The sequence below is a fragment of the Hemiscyllium ocellatum genome, chromosome 23, assembly GCF_020745735.1.
Source record: "Hemiscyllium ocellatum isolate sHemOce1 chromosome 23, sHemOce1.pat.X.cur, whole genome shotgun sequence".
In the NCBI taxonomy this organism is placed as follows: domain Eukaryota; kingdom Metazoa; phylum Chordata; class Chondrichthyes; order Orectolobiformes; family Hemiscylliidae; genus Hemiscyllium; species Hemiscyllium ocellatum.
In genome coordinates, this window is record NC_083423.1 from 39740232 (window position 1) to 39758195 (window position 17964).

At 40.6% G+C, this 17964-nt stretch overlaps 1 protein-coding gene across 9 annotated transcripts in view; it reads left to right on the forward strand.

Moving 5' to 3' along the window:
* The window catches only part of anks1b (ankyrin repeat and sterile alpha motif domain containing 1B), an 815114-nt gene that overhangs the window by 603828 nt on the left and 193322 nt on the right, over positions 1-17964 (forward strand). For all 9 annotated transcript variants that reach the window (XM_060842911.1, XM_060842914.1, XM_060842910.1 and 6 more), the window contains one exon: positions 8198-8331. In XM_060842911.1, the coding sequence (XP_060698894.1) occupies positions 8198-8331 (134 nt within the window). The remainder of the gene's footprint in view (positions 1-8197; positions 8332-17964) is intronic.

Sequence of the window (17964 nt, forward strand, 5' to 3'; positions counted from 1 at the left end):
TGCAAATCTACAATACCTGTGTTTAAAACAATTTGAATGAAGAGTCTAATGCACAGTTTTACCAGTAGAGTAACAATCTGTTGAGACAGATTAAAGATGTGGTGCATACAGCCCACAGAAACCTAAGAAGGGGACAACCAATGTCCAAAGATTCAGGACATGATGGAGAAGATATTACTTGTTCATCAATCATAGAGACCACTTACAAGAATTTGCCTGATCCAGTGATTTAGGCAGCTGTTGGTAATGAAGGAAATGCATGAAATTAAATGTTGTCCTGTTACTGTAATGGAGCATTGTCTATTTCAGCAGGAAACACATCCACTATAAAGCAAATCCAAGAGGTATATAGTCCTCCAGCTTACAGGCACTTTTGGAATTCACATTGTCAGGAACAGAATCTAAGTCAAAAATCTTCAACCCAAAGATCTGCCATTCTTTCAATTCTAAGGAAACATGTTCAGGGAGAATAGTAATATGTGCATATTGCGTGATTATGTAAAATTGGAGACTTGGAGAGTGAGATGAAACAGTTACTGTATGGACAAATATATGGAAATAAATAATGGGAAATTGCTGGGAGGTGGTGGAGATGGTGTGTATGTGATGAAAGGGTTAATGTTAATGTGTGCTTTAAACATCATTGTCTATGATGTGATATGGGCTTAGTGGGAGACCAGGTTATAAAAGATTACAACTTACCATCTAGGTCTTCCTCAGTCTCATTAACAATGGCTCAATCTTACCAGATATTGACTGTCAATTGGGTGAATCTGTACAGGAGGGTTTCCCTGTGTGAGACCTCTTGATTTTTCTCATGCTATTAGATCATAAAACCAAAAGATATAGAGCAGAAGTTAGGCCATTTAGCCCTTCATGTCTACTCCGCCATTCAGTCATAGCTGCTAAGTTTCTCAAACCCATTCTCCCGCTTTCTCCCCATAACCTTTTGATCTCCTTGACAATCAAGAACCTTATCTATCTCCATCTTAAACGTACTCAGTGATCTTGCCTCCACAGCTTTCTGTGGCAGTGAATTCTATTGATTTACCACTCTCTGGCTGAAGAGGTTTCTCCTTATCTCTGTTCTAAAAGGACTTCCCTTTACTGTCAGGCGGTGCTCTCAGTGTAACCTCGTCTGTCCTACCAGTGTAAACATCTTCTCAACATCCACTCTGTCCAGGCCATTCAGTATTCTGCAAGTTTCAATTAGATCCCCCTCATCCTTCTAAACTTCATCAAATATAGACCCAGAATCCTCAAATGTTTCTCATATATTCCAACCCTGGGTCATTGTCACTGTACCTCACTCATCCAATTCTCCCAGTCACCATAAGTGGATATTCCTGATGCAAACGTTGGACCTGGTCAAGTGTTGGCAATCCAGAGTTGCCCTCCACTGTGCACAGAGTGGGAGAGCACCACAAAGCAATGTTTTCTTGGGCACATAGGTGGCACAGCTGCAGCTTCATTGCATGTTCCTGCATCTGTCATCGAAACACCAGGTCACACAGCACTCCTGTCCTTAGACAATGCTGTAAGATGGGATGTGCCTAAGTCACTGCTACTCCTACCGTTTTCACGTATTTCCAAGTTTCATTGTCTGCAGCTGTCAGAATCGTGCATAGGTCAAATGCCTCATTTCCATAAGTTAAGCTTGTTATGTTTATATATTACAAGTGGATCAGTAAATGCTGATCAACTGTATTTTCTGCGTATTTTGCTTTCAAGTAATTCTGTTCGATAATGGCAAAGGATACCTTCTCAAAACTGGCTGAAAATCTGCTTTCATGGTTTCTTTGTCAATACAATTTTTAAAAATTCTATTATCTTTGTAGAGTTTGGGTTAGGCCTTAAATGAAGTATTGTGTGCAGTTCTGGGCACCACTCTTTTTGGAAATACAATGAGGCATTGGAGAGTGTGTAGAAGGGATTGTTTTAGAATACCGCCAGGGATGAGTTCAGTGGAGATCCAGGGGAAGTTGAGTGTTTTCTCCTTATAGCAGGGAATGTTGAATGAACAAAAACTGGAAGTGCTGGGGAAAGCCAGCAGGTCTAGCAGCTGCTATTGACTTGCTGGGGTTTTCCAGCATTTTCAGTAACTTCAGATTTCTAGGATTCGCACTGTTTTGGACTTTGTTTTCCCAAGATTAAATTGAGATTTGATGGGGCTGTTAAAAGTTGCTTGGTACTCTGATAGAAGAAATGCTGAGAAGCGTTTCCAGCAGTGGAAGGACAAATGGAACCTGCCTCCTGACCCCTTAAAGCCTGTCCCTTATCTACAAGGCAAAGTGAGGAGTGCAATTGGATCCTTCTCACTTGCCTAGATGGATACAACTCCAACAACATGCAAGAAGCCTGACGCCATCCAGGACAAATCATCCCACTTGATTGACATCGCATCTACTCCCTCCACCACTGACACTCAGTACCAGCAGGGTGTGCTATCTTGAAGATGCATTGCAGAAATTCACCAAAGATGCTGAGCTGGCATCTCAGAAATCCATGACCACTATACTCTCTGAAATGCGTCATCCGTACAGATTCAATCATAACATTCCATAGAAATTGGAACAAAATTCTTGAAGGGGAAAGATATTACCTGACTGTGAAGAAGCCGCATCGGGCCTGTAATTAATTGGATAATCCTGAATTGTGCTGACAGTTGCGCAATCAGCCATTCTTTTGTGCTGTATCAGTGTAACATTTTTAGTTTAAAATTTGCTTTCTTGTCAGGCAACCACATTTTTGCAGAAAATGACAAGTTAGCATTGCACCTTAAAAATAAATAAGTAGAAATGGACAATCAGTGGCACCTTAGAAAATTGGTAATGAATACATATCTACTGCAAAGCATTGTCCATTGGGGGGAGAAAAAGTAACAAATTGTTAAGTGGATGCATTCTACTAAGCTACAAATCAGTTTCTGGTCTAAACTGGTGTCTGTCAGTAATGTTTGCATCACAGGTGAAAGTCCCAGTTTTCCATTTGGCATTTTCTATCCTTTAGCATGAACATCTGTCGTGTTATTTCCATTTGTGGAGATATTGGCATCAGTGACAAATGGAGAATGAGAATGGAAATAAATATGATAGGAATGCATGAGGTTTGATTTGGGTAATTCTATCTTCAATCAGTCACTTTGTTAGAAATAATTCTTGTGCAAAGGAAGATGTTATACTTGGAGCAGCTGGGAAGCTGCATTGAAATGCTAAAGGCCTCTGTTAATTTTTTTAAAAATCCATAAATAACAGCTTGAAGATAGTGATGGCATTGTTGCTGGGCTCGTAATCCAGAAACCCAGGTAATGTCTTGGGATCTGGGGGGGTTCGAAAGCCATCACTGCAGATGGTGGGATTTTAATTTATTAAATTCTGAAAGAATACTATTAAGACCATTGTAAATTGTTATAAAAATCGATTTGGTTTCACCAATGTCCTTTAGGGAAGGAAACTGTTGTCCGTACTTGATCTGGCCTGTATGTGATTCCAGACTCACAGTAATGTGTTTGACTCTTAACTGCCATTCCCTTGCATCAGCTGTTGAGAATTCTCAAATAAGAATTGAAACTAGATGGGCCAACCAAGATTGATCGTAGCGTCAAAAATAACAGCAAGAAATGCAGCCCTGTTGATGCTGCAAAGTCCTCCTTAACAACAATTGGGATCAAGTGTCAAACTTTGGAGAGATGTCTCAGTCTAGTCGATCAATAGCCAAATGTAGTCTCCTTAGACAACACCTTCGAAACCCAGGGCCACTACGATCTAGGAGAACCAAGGCATCATATCAGTGGGAACACTATCATGTGCAAGTTCATTTCCAAACCACTTGCCAGCCTGACTGGGAAAAACAATTTCCTCGGTGTTGCTGTGTCAAAATCCTGGAACTCCCTTTCGGACAGTACTGTAGGTTCAACCCCACCTACCAAATTATAGTGGTTCATGAAGGCTGCTCCCCAACTCCTTTGCGAGGGCAACTAGGGATATACATGTGAGCCTAGACAGTGACGCCCACATCACATGAATGCATAAAAACATTGCTGCCGGTATTAACTACTGTTCCATCCTTTAAGTCACAAGGAGAATTTCCAGTGGTGGCAATGATGAGTTGTAGATGGAGCTGAACTTATTTGAGTAAAGATAGACTAGGAAAGCAAAATAATCTCTACAGCAATTCACTGGACTTGTAACCAGGACGACAGCAATCAGAGTTGCATTAGCACAGCGAGGTTATTACTCCAGCAAGTGCAGTAAATGGAGAATTGTTGCAGAATATAAGTTTTAAGTGTAAAATTAATCCCACAGTTCCCTTGTTATCTACAAATTGGCTGGAACTTTGGCCCAATGAACTTGAGCCATGGCAATATGCAATCTACAGATGATATAGCCTTTATTCCAAAATGCATTTCAAAATGGATTGCCAGTAATAACTGAAGTTGTTGTTGGTCTATAATTCAAAAGGCAGTGGTTATCAGGACTCTCAGGTGTAAGGGGTTACAGGAGGGGCAGTTAGGAGTATGTTTAGATAACGATTAACAAAACTGAAGCACGGCATTCCAGATTATGCCCTTAGGGTTTTTTTTTGGATGACTCTAGGTATCAGGAGATTTCAGGGCAATTCCCATGGAATTTCAGGAGGTCCCAATGCCCAACTCCAGTCTGTGTTGGTCGGATGACTCTCTAACCATTGGAATGCTGAAAAATAATGGATAAAGGAGGAGTGTGTATGTTGAAAATGACAAACAAAATCAAAGATTGTTTCACTGGTGCATGAAGATTGGTGAAAACTCTATCCTCTTCCTCAACTAGTGGCACAGCACAAGAGTATTGTGTGATTTTTCCCTTGGCTTGGAATGAAAGCTTACCTTTTTATTTATTTATTTGTTTATTTTCATCCTGGGGGTTTCTTCATCTTGTCGGTAACATGCTCACCTCAAATCACAAGTTAGTTAATTCAAGCACCACCATGAGCATAAAATCAGTGTAGACACTTTAGTGTAGCACTGACAGATTGCTACGTTATCAAAGGTTTCCGATAAAATATTAAGCTAAAACTCGATATTCCCTTGTTTGGATAATATATTCCATGATTATGAGGGCCAACTATGAAGAATATTAAAAACTGACAAAATGAGCCTTTTTAAGTATATAAAATGTAAGAGAGATCTCTAAATAAACATAGGCCCCTTAGAACATGAATCTGGAGAGATAGTTCTGGGGAACAAGGAAATGGCAGAGGAATTAAACAGATATTTTGCACCAGTCTTCACAGCAGAAGATACTTTGAATACTTTATTAAAATTAAGGAAGATGGGAAGAATTTTGTAGCATGCCCATCACTAAAGAAATAGCATCAGACAGACTGATGGGCTAAAGGTAGTTAAGTCCCCTGATTCTGATAGTTTGCCTCCTCGGATTCTAAAAGAGGTGGCCACAAACATAGTTGATGCATCAGTTTTTATTTTCCAAAAATCCTTGGATTCTGAAGAAATCCCAGAGAATGGGAGAACTGCCAATGTGACAGCCATATTCGACAAGGAGTGAGATCCAAAGTGGATTGCTACAGGCCGATTAGGCTAACATTTATTGTTGGAAAAATGATGGAATCAAGTATTAAGGAAATAATAATAGTACATTTAGAGGAACATAATCGAATCACGCAGAGTCAGCATGGCTTCATGAGTTTTTCATGGAAATCTCAACCAGAGTGTTTGGAGGAAAACCAGTAGATGTGTTGTATTTGGACTTCCAGACGGCATTTGTCAAGTTACTTCACAAAAAGTTAAGTTTTAAAATAGGAGTCCATGGTGTTGGAGGTAGGTATTGGCATGGACAGAGAATTGGCTGATTTGCAGAAAACAGGAGCTTTACAAGGTGGCAGTAAGGCTACATTCGGAGTACTGCAAGCAGTCTTGGTTCCCTTATTTAGGAAAGATATATTATCGGAGGCCCTTCAGAGAAAGTTCACTTGGATGAATCCTGGTATTGAGGGACTGTCTTATGAGCAAAGGCTCAACAGGCTGAGACACTACTGACTGGAGCTTAGAAGAATGAGAGGTGATCTTATTAAAACGTATAGGATTCTTAAGGAGCTTGACAGGATAAATTCCAAGATGATGTTTCACCTCATGGGAGAGTTTAGGACAAGAGGGAACAGTATCAGAATTTAAAACTGAGTTAAGGAGGAATTTTTTCTCTGAAGGTTGAGAGTTTTTGGAACTCCTTGCCATAGAGAACTGTGGAGGCAGTGTCCTTGTGAATATTGTGAGACAGATAGATTCTTGATCAGTAGGGAAATCCAGGTTACAGGGAATATGCAGGAAAGTGCATCTGGGGAATTAAAGGTCGGTCCATGGTCCCGTTGAATGGTGGAGCAGGCGCAAGGGGCTGAATGGCCCACTTGTGTTCCTATTTCTTATGGTCTATTACGTTATGAACAGAATTTCCCCCTCCTCAACATCTTGTATACAAGAGCATTGTTACTTAATTGGTTATGCAGTACTTTGACGTGACATCTGATTGTGAGAACTATCAGATGAATGCAAGTGTTTTTTTTCCCCTTAAACAGTCAGTTTATAACTGTCATTTTTAAACTAGAGATGAAAAGACTTGGGTTTTTTTTGCCTTAAAATGTTATTGGAATGTGTTCAATGTCAGAAAGATTCAATAATCTGTCAAATGATTGATGTAAATTCTCACAAGGTTAAAAATTATTACTGACCGTAACATGTACATTTCTACAAATAGACAAATGGAAGATTTTGAGATTGCAGGGAATGGTTATCAACACTGTTCTTTCCATAAACATGTTCACTAAAGTACATTGTAGACTTTATCCAATCTATTTGAAAGATAGGTCTCTTAAATCTCCTCTGATCCTCAACATACTCATTAATCCATTCTCATTTTTCCATCATTCAACTTTGTAGTGCTACCTTTAGAGTCAGCAATTCTCTTCTAACCCCAACATAATGTCCCATTGACTGTTAGATCACCTGAGTTCACAGATTTCACTGTGACTGCATCCTTGTTAACCCTGCATTTCCCATGGCTAATCCACCTCGGCTATATATCCCTGGACACTTCGGGGCAGCTTGGCATGGCCAATCCACCGACCCTGCAAGTCTCTGGACTGTGGAATGAAACCGGAGCACCCAGAGGGAACCACGCAGACATGGGCAGAATGTGCAAACTCCATTCAGACAGTGACCCAAGGCTGGAGTCAAACCGGGTTCTTGGTGCTGTGAGGCAGCAGTGCTAACCACTAAGCTTCTGTGTTGCCTCTGGTACAGTGTATTATTGATGTCAACTGGTACTTAGCATGGTGTATATGGAAATTTGATAAAATATTTGAAAGAGAAGGTTTTACGTATTTTGGCAAAGACATTGCAGAGAAGGCTGAAATAAATAATTTGAGCAGGACATGTCCACAAGCCAAGCAATCAAGTGCAGAAGAGACCCAATAGGCCTGGCAGCATCTATGGAGAGGCAGACAGAGTTAATATTTTGAGTCCAGTATGACTCATCTTTGGTTCTGAAAATTCATACCAGACTTAAAATGTTAACTATTTCTGCCAGACCTGCTGAGTTTCTCCAGCATTTTGTGTTTGCTTCAGGTTTCTAACATCTGCAGGGTCTGTCTCTGTGCTGTACATCTCTATGACTCTACGTAGTCAAGTAAATTAGGTGGCCTGAACATTCCCCCCCTTATATATTGTATACTTTGTATCATCTTAATGGTATTCATGGCTTGACACTGGAAAATGAATGTGGGAATCTGAGTCCTTCTAGGAATTCTCTGCCATCAGAATGTGCCATGCAATATATTCTTTTATAATTCAAATGTTACATTAACTTTCGGTTTTTGAGAAATCTTAACAAAAATGTTTCTTAATGTGCTTCATGCTGTACGTCTCGATGATTCTATGCTAGAGGAAATGTTATAGTATTGAAGGTTATTCAGGGATCATAGACCAGAAGATGTGTTCAATCATTAAATAGAGAAATCACTTTGGAATGATCTTTGAACTATCTGTTAATTCTGGGAAAGAGTCAGTTTGCAAAGCCAGTGGGTGGTTAACAGTTGACAATAAATCATTTTCAATGTGATTTCATGACTTGTATGAGAAAATTGTGTGAAAAAATAAAGCTGGTGAAGACTTGATTCAAATGCATGTAAATAACTTATTTTATTGCAGAGGTTGCCCCACAAGTAACCGTTACGGCACCAGAGGGTAGTCATCATAGGAAAAGTAGAGGTCCCACCCCGGATTGCTCACCACCGTCCCCAGATACAGCACTGAAAAATATTGAAAAAGTTATCCGACCTCAGGTAAGTTGAGTTGGTGTGACTTATCTATTGTTGCTGCTAAATAAATAGGTTGCAAATAGTAATCTAATGTTTCACAAATACAAATCACTAGATTAAAATAGCACTGACATTATGAAACTCCAGAGTTTATTTAGGTAATGCTAATATTTTGGACATGTGAAGCAGGTATCACTCAGTTTTGTTCTTTTATTGATAGGAGGAATGGAGTTTGATTTATTTTTTACTGTCTGACTTCAGTCCAAGTCTACTACAATGGTGGTGCCAATTGATTCCTTGCTATTTGTAACTAATGCCATCTTTGTCTTTGGTTCAGCTCCTTTATTCCTTCTTCAATCAAAGTGATATACAAAGACAGTCTAGCATGAACTATCCTACCTGCATTACTAGCTCATTTGAAGCACTATCTCTCAATGGAGGAGGTCTGTGTGTTAATTAATCCATGTTCTTATGTGACACACAAAATATTTATGTATGATTTTTAAAAATGAGAAAAGGAAGATGATGGTTTTAATTTGTGCCATGTGTTGCCTAACATAACAAAGGAGGTGGGATTTGGGTTGGCAGAATTGTGAATAGTATCTTAGCCAACACAGGCAGAGACTTATTAAAATTGATGAAGTGGAAGCAGTGGCATGTCTGTAAAGTGGGCGGCTATTTACATGGAGTGGCCTTCCAACTGGTCCTTGGAGGAATCTTAGTCCAGAAGTACATTTTGCTGCAAAAATGAAATCCAGCACTTGCAATGCCAATATTATCAGTCAGGAATTAGACTGTTGTACATTTTGGGTCTGTTCTGACCTAGATGCCAGATCATTCACACTGTAAAACTGAGCAATCAAAAGTGTAGGCTTTCTTCTTTCACTTAATATTGTGCAGTCAACGATGAGTTATCTTGCAAAAAGTGTTTATATTTGCATAAGACCATGTGGCATCAATATTTGCCTTGTGATTAATTGCTGCTTCGTTGAAAAAGTGTTAAGTCAAATAGCTTTGCGTATCTTCATCGTTGCTAAGGGAATTAACATAATGCCATAATGGCATCTCCCTGTTGTCAGATTATAGACAAAATTTGAGGTTTCAACAATTCCAGCATCTGCCAGGAGTGAGCACAGTGTCCAGTTTTATAAGCTACATGGTGAAACCTAGCTGGAAGCACAATCTCTGGTGATATGTGCTTTAGGAACCTCTGAGTGGAATGCCTTGCTATCGTATTAAAGATGTAGCTATGAATGACCAAAGCATCTTATTGTGTAAGCCTGTCAAACTGCTTTAAAGCCGTCGCACGTTGTCATTGATACACTGGAGGAGAGCTTCCAAATGTATTTCTGTCTTGTAGGTTTTAAGTAATAGCAGCTTCTGACAAAGAATGAGGTTTTAATTATGTAATGTTATTGACATTATAAAGACATCTCAAAATTCCTCACAACTGATGTCCTTGTTATTAAGTTAGCAAACACAGAGTAATTTGTATTTACATGATGCCTTTAATATAGAAGAAAGGTGAATTTACTGTAGCAAAATTGGATTAAAAATGGGTGCAGAAGCTAAGAAACGCAAGAAAGGAATTTTGGAGGGACCTAAAGGAGGAGAGGGAATTAAGGATGGAATTAGAATGCGGAGCCTGATTGGCTAAAGACACAGCCACAGGAATTGAGTGTTGAGAGTGGAGTGCAGAAATAAATATGTCAAAGAAATGAAGAGCTCTCAGAGTTGAGCAGAGATGATGTATGGCGATAGGATATATGAAGGTGTATGACTGGAAAAGATTTTAGAGTTTGGGACAGATGAGGCTACAACGGAGGGGGTGATAGGTGAGCACAATTAGATGCAGAATAGGATGTGGACCAGAGAGCTTAAGTGGTGTCACAAGAAAGATGAAAATATTATTGGATTTCAAATGCCCTCTGTTGTTTTTGTGTCTGGAAAAAATCTGAGAGCATTAAACTGGGAAATGCCATAAGCATCACCACTGTGATAGTGTTATATAGACATGTGGACAGAGCAGTTCAGAATCTGAAAGGAGTGAAACCTAATGCCTAGCTATCCTTTCAGTCTCTGAACAATGTCTAGCCTGTCAGTATTGACTGCAACTAGTATATTTACCAGACCAGACTCTTTGAATTAGACCAGGAAGTGAGTAAAGCTTATAATTCCTGGTGGACCATAGAAAATCTAAAATGGCATTGAGATGCACACTGGAAAAGTTTGAAAAAGCTCAGATTAAGCGTTGCCATCATCATGAATGGGCAGTGTGAGGTCTGGTTCCAGAAATGGAAGTAAAAGATCCATTTCAGAAATATTCACCTAAGGTTGCAAATCCAGGGCTTTGGGAAGCTGGTTTTAAGCAATCACATCTGGTAGCTTAAATTCCTTAGGCAGCCTGGTCCAATAGGGACAGAACATTTAGGAGACTTTACTCGGAACAGGAGAAAGGCAGGTGAGTTTAGAAGGAGGAGAGGGAATCTGATTAAAACTTATACAATACTGAGAGGCCTGGGTAGAGTGGATGTGGAGAAGATGTCTCCACTTGTAGGAGAGGCTAGGACCTGAGGGCACAACTTCAGACTGAAGGGATGGCCCTTTAGATCTGAGATGAGGAGGAATTTCTTCAGCTAGAGGGTGGTGAATCTATGGAACTCATTGTGTAGATGGCTGTGGAGGCTAAGTCACATTGTATTTAGAAGAGAGATAGTTCCTTGCTTGTTAAGGAAATCAAGGGTTACAGGGAGAAGTCAGGAGAATGGTATTGAGAAACCTATCAGCTTAGGGTAAGGTAGGTGATAGTCTAGTGGTATTATCAATGAACTATTAATCCAGAGACCCACTTTACATTCTGTGGACCATGGATTCAATTCCTGCCATGGCAGATGGTGGAATTTGAATTCACTAGAAGTTTGGAATTAAGAGTCTAATAATATTCATGAATCTGTTGCAGATGGTCAGAAAACCCATCTGATTCACTAATGTCTTTTAGGGAAGGAAACTGCCATCCTTGCTTGCTCTGGTCAACATGTGACTCCAGAACCACAGCAATCTGGTTGACTCTGAACTGCCCTCTGGGCAGTTTGGGGTGGGCAATAAATGCTAGCCAGGCCAGTGATGCCCTCATCCTGTGAATGAATAAAGCAGACTTGATGGACTGAATGATTTAATTCTGCCGCTTTATCTAATGGTCTCAAGAAATCAGCAGAAACTTGGAAAGTCAATGTCTTGGAGATGGTAAAAATAATTATGTACTGAAACTTATAACCTTACTGATGACAAAGACAACTGTATGTGGGTCTATAAAGTTGAATACTGCAGAGTGTCATAAACACTGCCTGCTAACATGTTGTCATGTGCACTTTGGGCAGAACAGCTTTGAACACTGAGAACTCAAAGGATAGCTGTAATCTTCACTACTGCTGAGAACACAAGACGTCAACTAAAATACTGTCATCTTAGCTGAAAACTACACCACAAGGATGTCCTTAGCCCTCTGCATTACTTCTGTAAACTGTATATGACTTGCATCTTTTTATACCCCATTTTAACATATTACTGTGCATGTGAGCTTGATGTTGCATTGATATTATTTTTTCTCAGTTCAGCAGATACTAAAACTACTATTTATTTCACTCAGGAAATCTTTATAATTGGGTCTTAATCTTTTACTGGAGATCAGGATAGCTTTGACACATGATGTTTTTGTTGAAGCTAACCCAGAGATTTTGAAAAGAGGGGGCCAATTTATCCCTCCTTTTGTTATAAGGGGCTGAAGTTTACAGAAGATGGAGTGTGACATTAGGGCTCAGTTCGAGGATGTTGGAGATTAAATGATAAAAGAGCCTTGGACGGTTGTTTTAGTGAAGTGACAGAGCATTGTCCGGAGTAAGTGTTGAAAGGATAACAAAGGGCAGCTCTGTGCAAAAGTAACCAGATGAAAACAAAATACAAACTGGCACTTGGAAAAATAAAGAAATCCAAATGAAGGAGAGAATTCATGGTCTGAAATTGTTGAACTCAACGTCGAATCCAGAAGTTGAGGTGTAGTTCTTCATGTAGGCATCGTGAGATGTGACGGATAGCCGGTTGCTCCTGATTCTGAACTCATTACTTCTTACCATTGCTGAGCTCTTGAAATTAATTTAGTTTCTTACTGTCCATTTTGTTCCTGTAATGATATTTGGACAATAGGTAACTGCAAGGTTAATACCTTGTGCCCACCTTTAAAATATCAGAATGATATTTATTGTTCTGCAGTCTGTAAGTACTGCCTCCAGTATTTATGGGACTGAGGAACATTAGCCAAAGCCATTTATGTCTTTTTCCTCTCTTATTTTCTTGAAGCTTTTAGGATATGTCCCATTTGGCTGAAGTGTCTCGTAAAATTCGAACTCTTAAATTTTATGTATCGTCCAATGATTGACTAATGATTGGTTCCATCCCTAGTCCTTAATTCAGAATTTAATCTTCAATTTATTGCTAATAAATAGCAATTGTTAATATTGCTAATTCTTGATTTCCCTATACTATTTTGTCCCATTTTATAATTTGAATTATCCACTTTGTTGTAAATATAGCTTTAAAAACATAATTTGCCATTTCACTTGAAGCCATCCTGTTTGCTGTTGGTTTTTCTACTAAATCAAATCTTGGTCTCATGTTTGCTCATTTTGTATCATTCTTAAACTCCTGGCTGTACCAACTCTCACTGCTCATCTTTCTATTGATCATCCTGCTGGCTCTGTACATTCCATTTTCTTATGTTGCCTATTTCAGTCTTTCTCTGGATCTGCCGACAGCTGTATATCCAAGATTAGACCTGATCTCAGTTCTTGTGCTGTGCAGTTGCTGCTCTGAACATTGCCCTGCACAACTTTCTACATCTGTCTTCCTTAATAAAGTATTTTTGCTTAAATGTCTTCATAACCATTTTATTTTGTTAGCCATTTATTTTGTTTGTGAAGTCATAGAGTCATACAGCATGGAAACAGACCTTTTGTCCAATCTGTCCATGCCACCCATAATCCCAAGCTATACTTAGCCTCACCTACCTGCACCTGGTCCATATCCCTTCAAACCTTTCGTATTCATGTACTTATCCACATGTCTTCTAAATGTTGCAACTGTATCCATAACCTGAACGAACACACACACACACACACGCACACGCACACACACACCCCACTCTCTGTGTAAAAACAATTGTGTTTCATGTCTTCTTTAAATCTTTCTCCTCTCACCTTGAAAATGTGCATCCTAGTCTTGAAATCTTTCACCCCAGGGAATTTGCCATTCGCCTTATCCATGCCTCCCATGATTTTCTAAAGCTCTATAAAGTCATCCCTCCACCTTCTAAGTTCCAGTACAAAAACAATCCCAGCCTACCCTTATAACTTAGACCCTTCATTCTTAGCGATATCCTGGTAGATCTCTGTTGAACACTCTCCAGTGTGAAGCATCTGAGAAGACTGATAAACTGAGGAATGAAGTCTGCTTAGGAAGGCAAAGTACTAATTTCTGTGAAACTACATTCTCCTTATCACTTATTTGCAGGCAAATGTTTTGTGTTGAGTATCTGGCTGCTTTCCTTAACTTGTGAATTCTCCTTAATATTATAAACATATTTGGTAATTATTACATTAGGGCTCACAACACATTACAGCTTTTTTTACTTAGAAACCTAATTTCCCATTCCCCTTGACAAAAGACATCATTTGTAATTGAATGATCGAGTGCAGGCTGGTCTTTAATTAAAACATATCATGGAAGCAATGACCAAATTTTCATGATCCAATATTCATTACAGTGATTAGCTCAAGTTATTCAACCCACAATAAATTAAGCAACTTGCTGAAGAGATAATTGGAACACATTTTGGATCAGAATACATATATAAAATGTGTCTTGTGGCAGACTTAGTGACCCTTCCTCTGTGCCAGAACACCCAGGGATTCATGTCCCACTAGCTCCAGGGCATACCTGAATAATTCATTAAAGTAACAATGTACACAAATTGCACAGTGCTCTGGCATTTTTGATTTGCATTGTGTTCTGCAGTGGCAGGGCAACTGGACATTGGAGTTTTCAACTGCAGCAAAATGCAACAGAATACTCATTCATGTTTAAGCTGTGCATAGCACATGATTTGTTTCACTTAACTAATCCAGAATAGCTATATTTTGTACCTTATATATAATTAGGTGAATAAAGAGTTTACCATAATTTTCCAAATATAAATGCAGCTTCATTGATGTGCAGTCCCAATTTGCATGAACAAGGAGCTAAAATTGCATTATCTCTGCATATACTATTCATTTGGACTTTTATAATGCTGTAGTCAAAGTGTTGTAACTGGCCAGTTGAAGGGGTGTCCTGCAGCAGCAGGCTTGTGTGAGAATGCCACACTCCAGAAGGATTCCTGCACTGCCTGCTTCTTCCATGCTTTATCAGATAATAAACCAATCACACAAAATACCGGGACAATGAGAATCACGGTATGGTTTTGGATGGCATCCTATCCCATGGGATGTTGCTTGAGTCCTTTGGTTAAGGAAACTCCCTGAATGGTTTGTCTCAGTGGAAATCCCCCACCAAGACCATCTTAAAAGATGCATATTTCACAGGCCCCAGTTTTCATTTGCAACCTTCCGTTTCCTTGTGGGAGGATCCATTCTTCTGCCCTCACATAATCTCTGGCAGGCACAAAAGACTCCACAATAGGCCTAAAGAATAGACCCAAAACTTTGCAGTGCATTCCATGTACCCACCTACTTCTGTGTAAAGGCCCACACCGACCCGCTGAAATGCAACCCACCCATACCCCTACATTTACCCCTCGCCTAACACTACGGGCAATTTAGCATGGCCAATTCACCAAAGATGGTCAGACCCAACTGGAATGCCCAGTTACTGGTTGCGATAAAAAAGTAATTTGATTTATTCACGTATTTAATACATGTAATAACTTAAAGTTCAAATTTTAAGGTTTAAAAAATGTTTCTATTTGGAAAATTATTGTAAGTGTTCAATTTTCAGCTTTTCATTTTAAAAAAAAGAACAAACGCTTTGAATTGTTTCTACCACAATGTGAAGGATGCTCCATTCTTCTGGTTTTGGTCAGAATTGATGGGCAGAATCCGATAGGGTTCTGAACAATGTGGGCAATGGCAAAATGTGTGGCAAAATTGGGCGACAGAGCCCTCTTTTTATTCATCTGTGAGACATGGGTGTTGCTGGCTTGCCCTTGAGAAGGTGATGGTGAGCTTGCTTCATCTTTTATGTTGACCACAGGTGGCATGGTGAAGTTCTCTCTTGGCAGTGACAAGATGCCAATTGAAGGGAATTAATGCTGCCTGGACTTGGAGGATATGTCTCACGAACAAAGGTTGAGGGAGCTAGGGCTTTTCTCATTGGAGCAAAGAAGGATGAGTGGTGACTTGATAGAGTTGTACAAGATGATGAGAGGCATAGATAGTGTGGATAGCCAGACTTTTTCTCAGGGCAGAAATGGCTATCACATGGGGCATAAGTTTAGGGTGATTGGAGGAAGATTTAGGGGAGATGTCAGAAGTAGGTTCTTTACACAGAGAGTGGTGGGTACATGGAATGCACTGCCAGTGATGGTAGTAGAGTCAGACACATTAGGGACATTGAAGCGACTCTTGGATAGGCACATGGAAGATAGGAGAATGAATTATGTATTGAAGGTGTGCAGTGCCCTGTATGAAAATGTCTGTGCCCCAACAAGCCCACACTGACCCGCTGAAACGCAACCCACCCATACCCCTACATTTACCCCTTGCCTAACACTACGGGCAATTTAGCATGGCCAATTCACCTAACCCGCACATCTTTGGACTGTGGGAGGAAACCGGATCACCCGGAGGAAACCCACGCAGACACGGGGAGAACGTGCAAACTCCACACAGTCAGTCACCTGAGGCGGGAATTGAACCCGGGTCTCTGGCGCTGTGAGGCAGCAGTGCTAACCATTGTGCCACTGTGCTGCCCCAAATGTTCAGACTGATTCTAAAGGGATTTACAGAATCTTATGTGGTTTCATGCAGTTTTTGAGCAAAATAAAATGTAATTTTGCAAGTAAACATTCACCCCACAAACTTGTGTGTGTGTGTGTGTGTGTAGTGCAGTGGGGTCACCTGTAGTGTGACATGACCCCAAGGTCCTGGTTGAGGCCATCCCCATGGGTACCGCACTTGGCTATCAACCTCTGCTTGGCCACTTTGCTTTGTTGCCTGTCCTGAAGTACACCTTGGAGGACGGTCACCCGAAAGTCTGAGGTCGAATGTCCCTGACCACTGAAGTGTTCCCCAACTGAGAGGGAACACTCCTGTCTGTTGGTTGTTATGTGGTGTCCATTCATCCATTGCCATAGCCTCTGCTCAGTCTCACCAATATACCATGCCTCAAGGCTTCCTTGCCTGCAGCGTATGAGATAGACAAAGTTGTCCGAGTCACAGGAGTACCTGCCATGTATATGGTGGGAGACGTCCCCACACGTAATGGTGGTATCTGTGTCAACACTCTGCCGCATCTTGCCGTGTCTACTGTGACAAGGTTTTATGGTGTTGTATTGAAAACTGGGCAGTTTGCTGCAAACAATGATCTGTTTGAGGTTTGGTGATTGTTTGAAGGTGAGACATGAAGGTGTGGGGAAGGTCTTGGCGAGGTGCTCATCCTCATTAATTTAGGTTGCAGGCTGTGAAGAACATGGCGTAGTTGTTTGGCTCCTGGGAAGTACTGGACAACGAAGGTGATCCTGTCGGTTGCAGCTCGTGTCTGTCTCCTGAGGAAGTCATTACGATTCCTCACTGTGGCCCGTTGGAACTGGCAGTCAATGAGTTGTGCATCATACCCCATTCTTATGAGGACATTCCTGAGTACTTTCAAGTACTCGTCATGTTTCTCCTCATCTGAACAGATCCTGTGTATGCATAGGGCCTATCTGAAGGGGATTGCTGTTATAATATGTTTCGGGTGGAAGCTGGAGAAGTGTAGCATCATGAGGTCTGTGGGTTTGTGGTAGAGTGAGGTACTGAGGTGCCCATCCTTGATGGAGATATACGTGTCGAAGAATGAATCAGATACCAGAGAGCAGTCAATGGAGAGTTTGATGGTGGGGTGAAACTCGTTGTTTCAGTGACTCCTCGCTATGGGTCCAGAGGAAGAAAATGTTGTCAATATAACTGAAGTATAGTGCTGGTTGGAGGAGGGCTCTGGCCCGAAACGCCGAATTTCCTGTTCCTTGGATGCTGCCTAACCTGCTGTGCTTTAACCAGCAACACATTTTCAGCTTCAGTGCTGGTTGGAGGTCCTGTGTAGAGAACCTGTGCATGAAAAGTTGGCATATTGAGGTGCAAATTTGGTTCCCATTGCTGGATAAAGAACTGGTTGTCAAAGGTGAAGACATTGTGATCGACGATAAAGCGGATGAGTTGTAGGATGGTGTTTTGAGATTGGCAGTTGTTGGTGTTGAGTACTGAGGCTGTTGCAATGATACCATCATTGTGGGGGATGCTGGTGTAGTGTGCTGAAACATCCATTGTGACGAGGAATGTTCCCAGTTTGACTGGTCCGTGGGTCCAGAGTTTTTGTAAGAGATCTGTAGTGTCGTGACAGAAGCTTCGACAA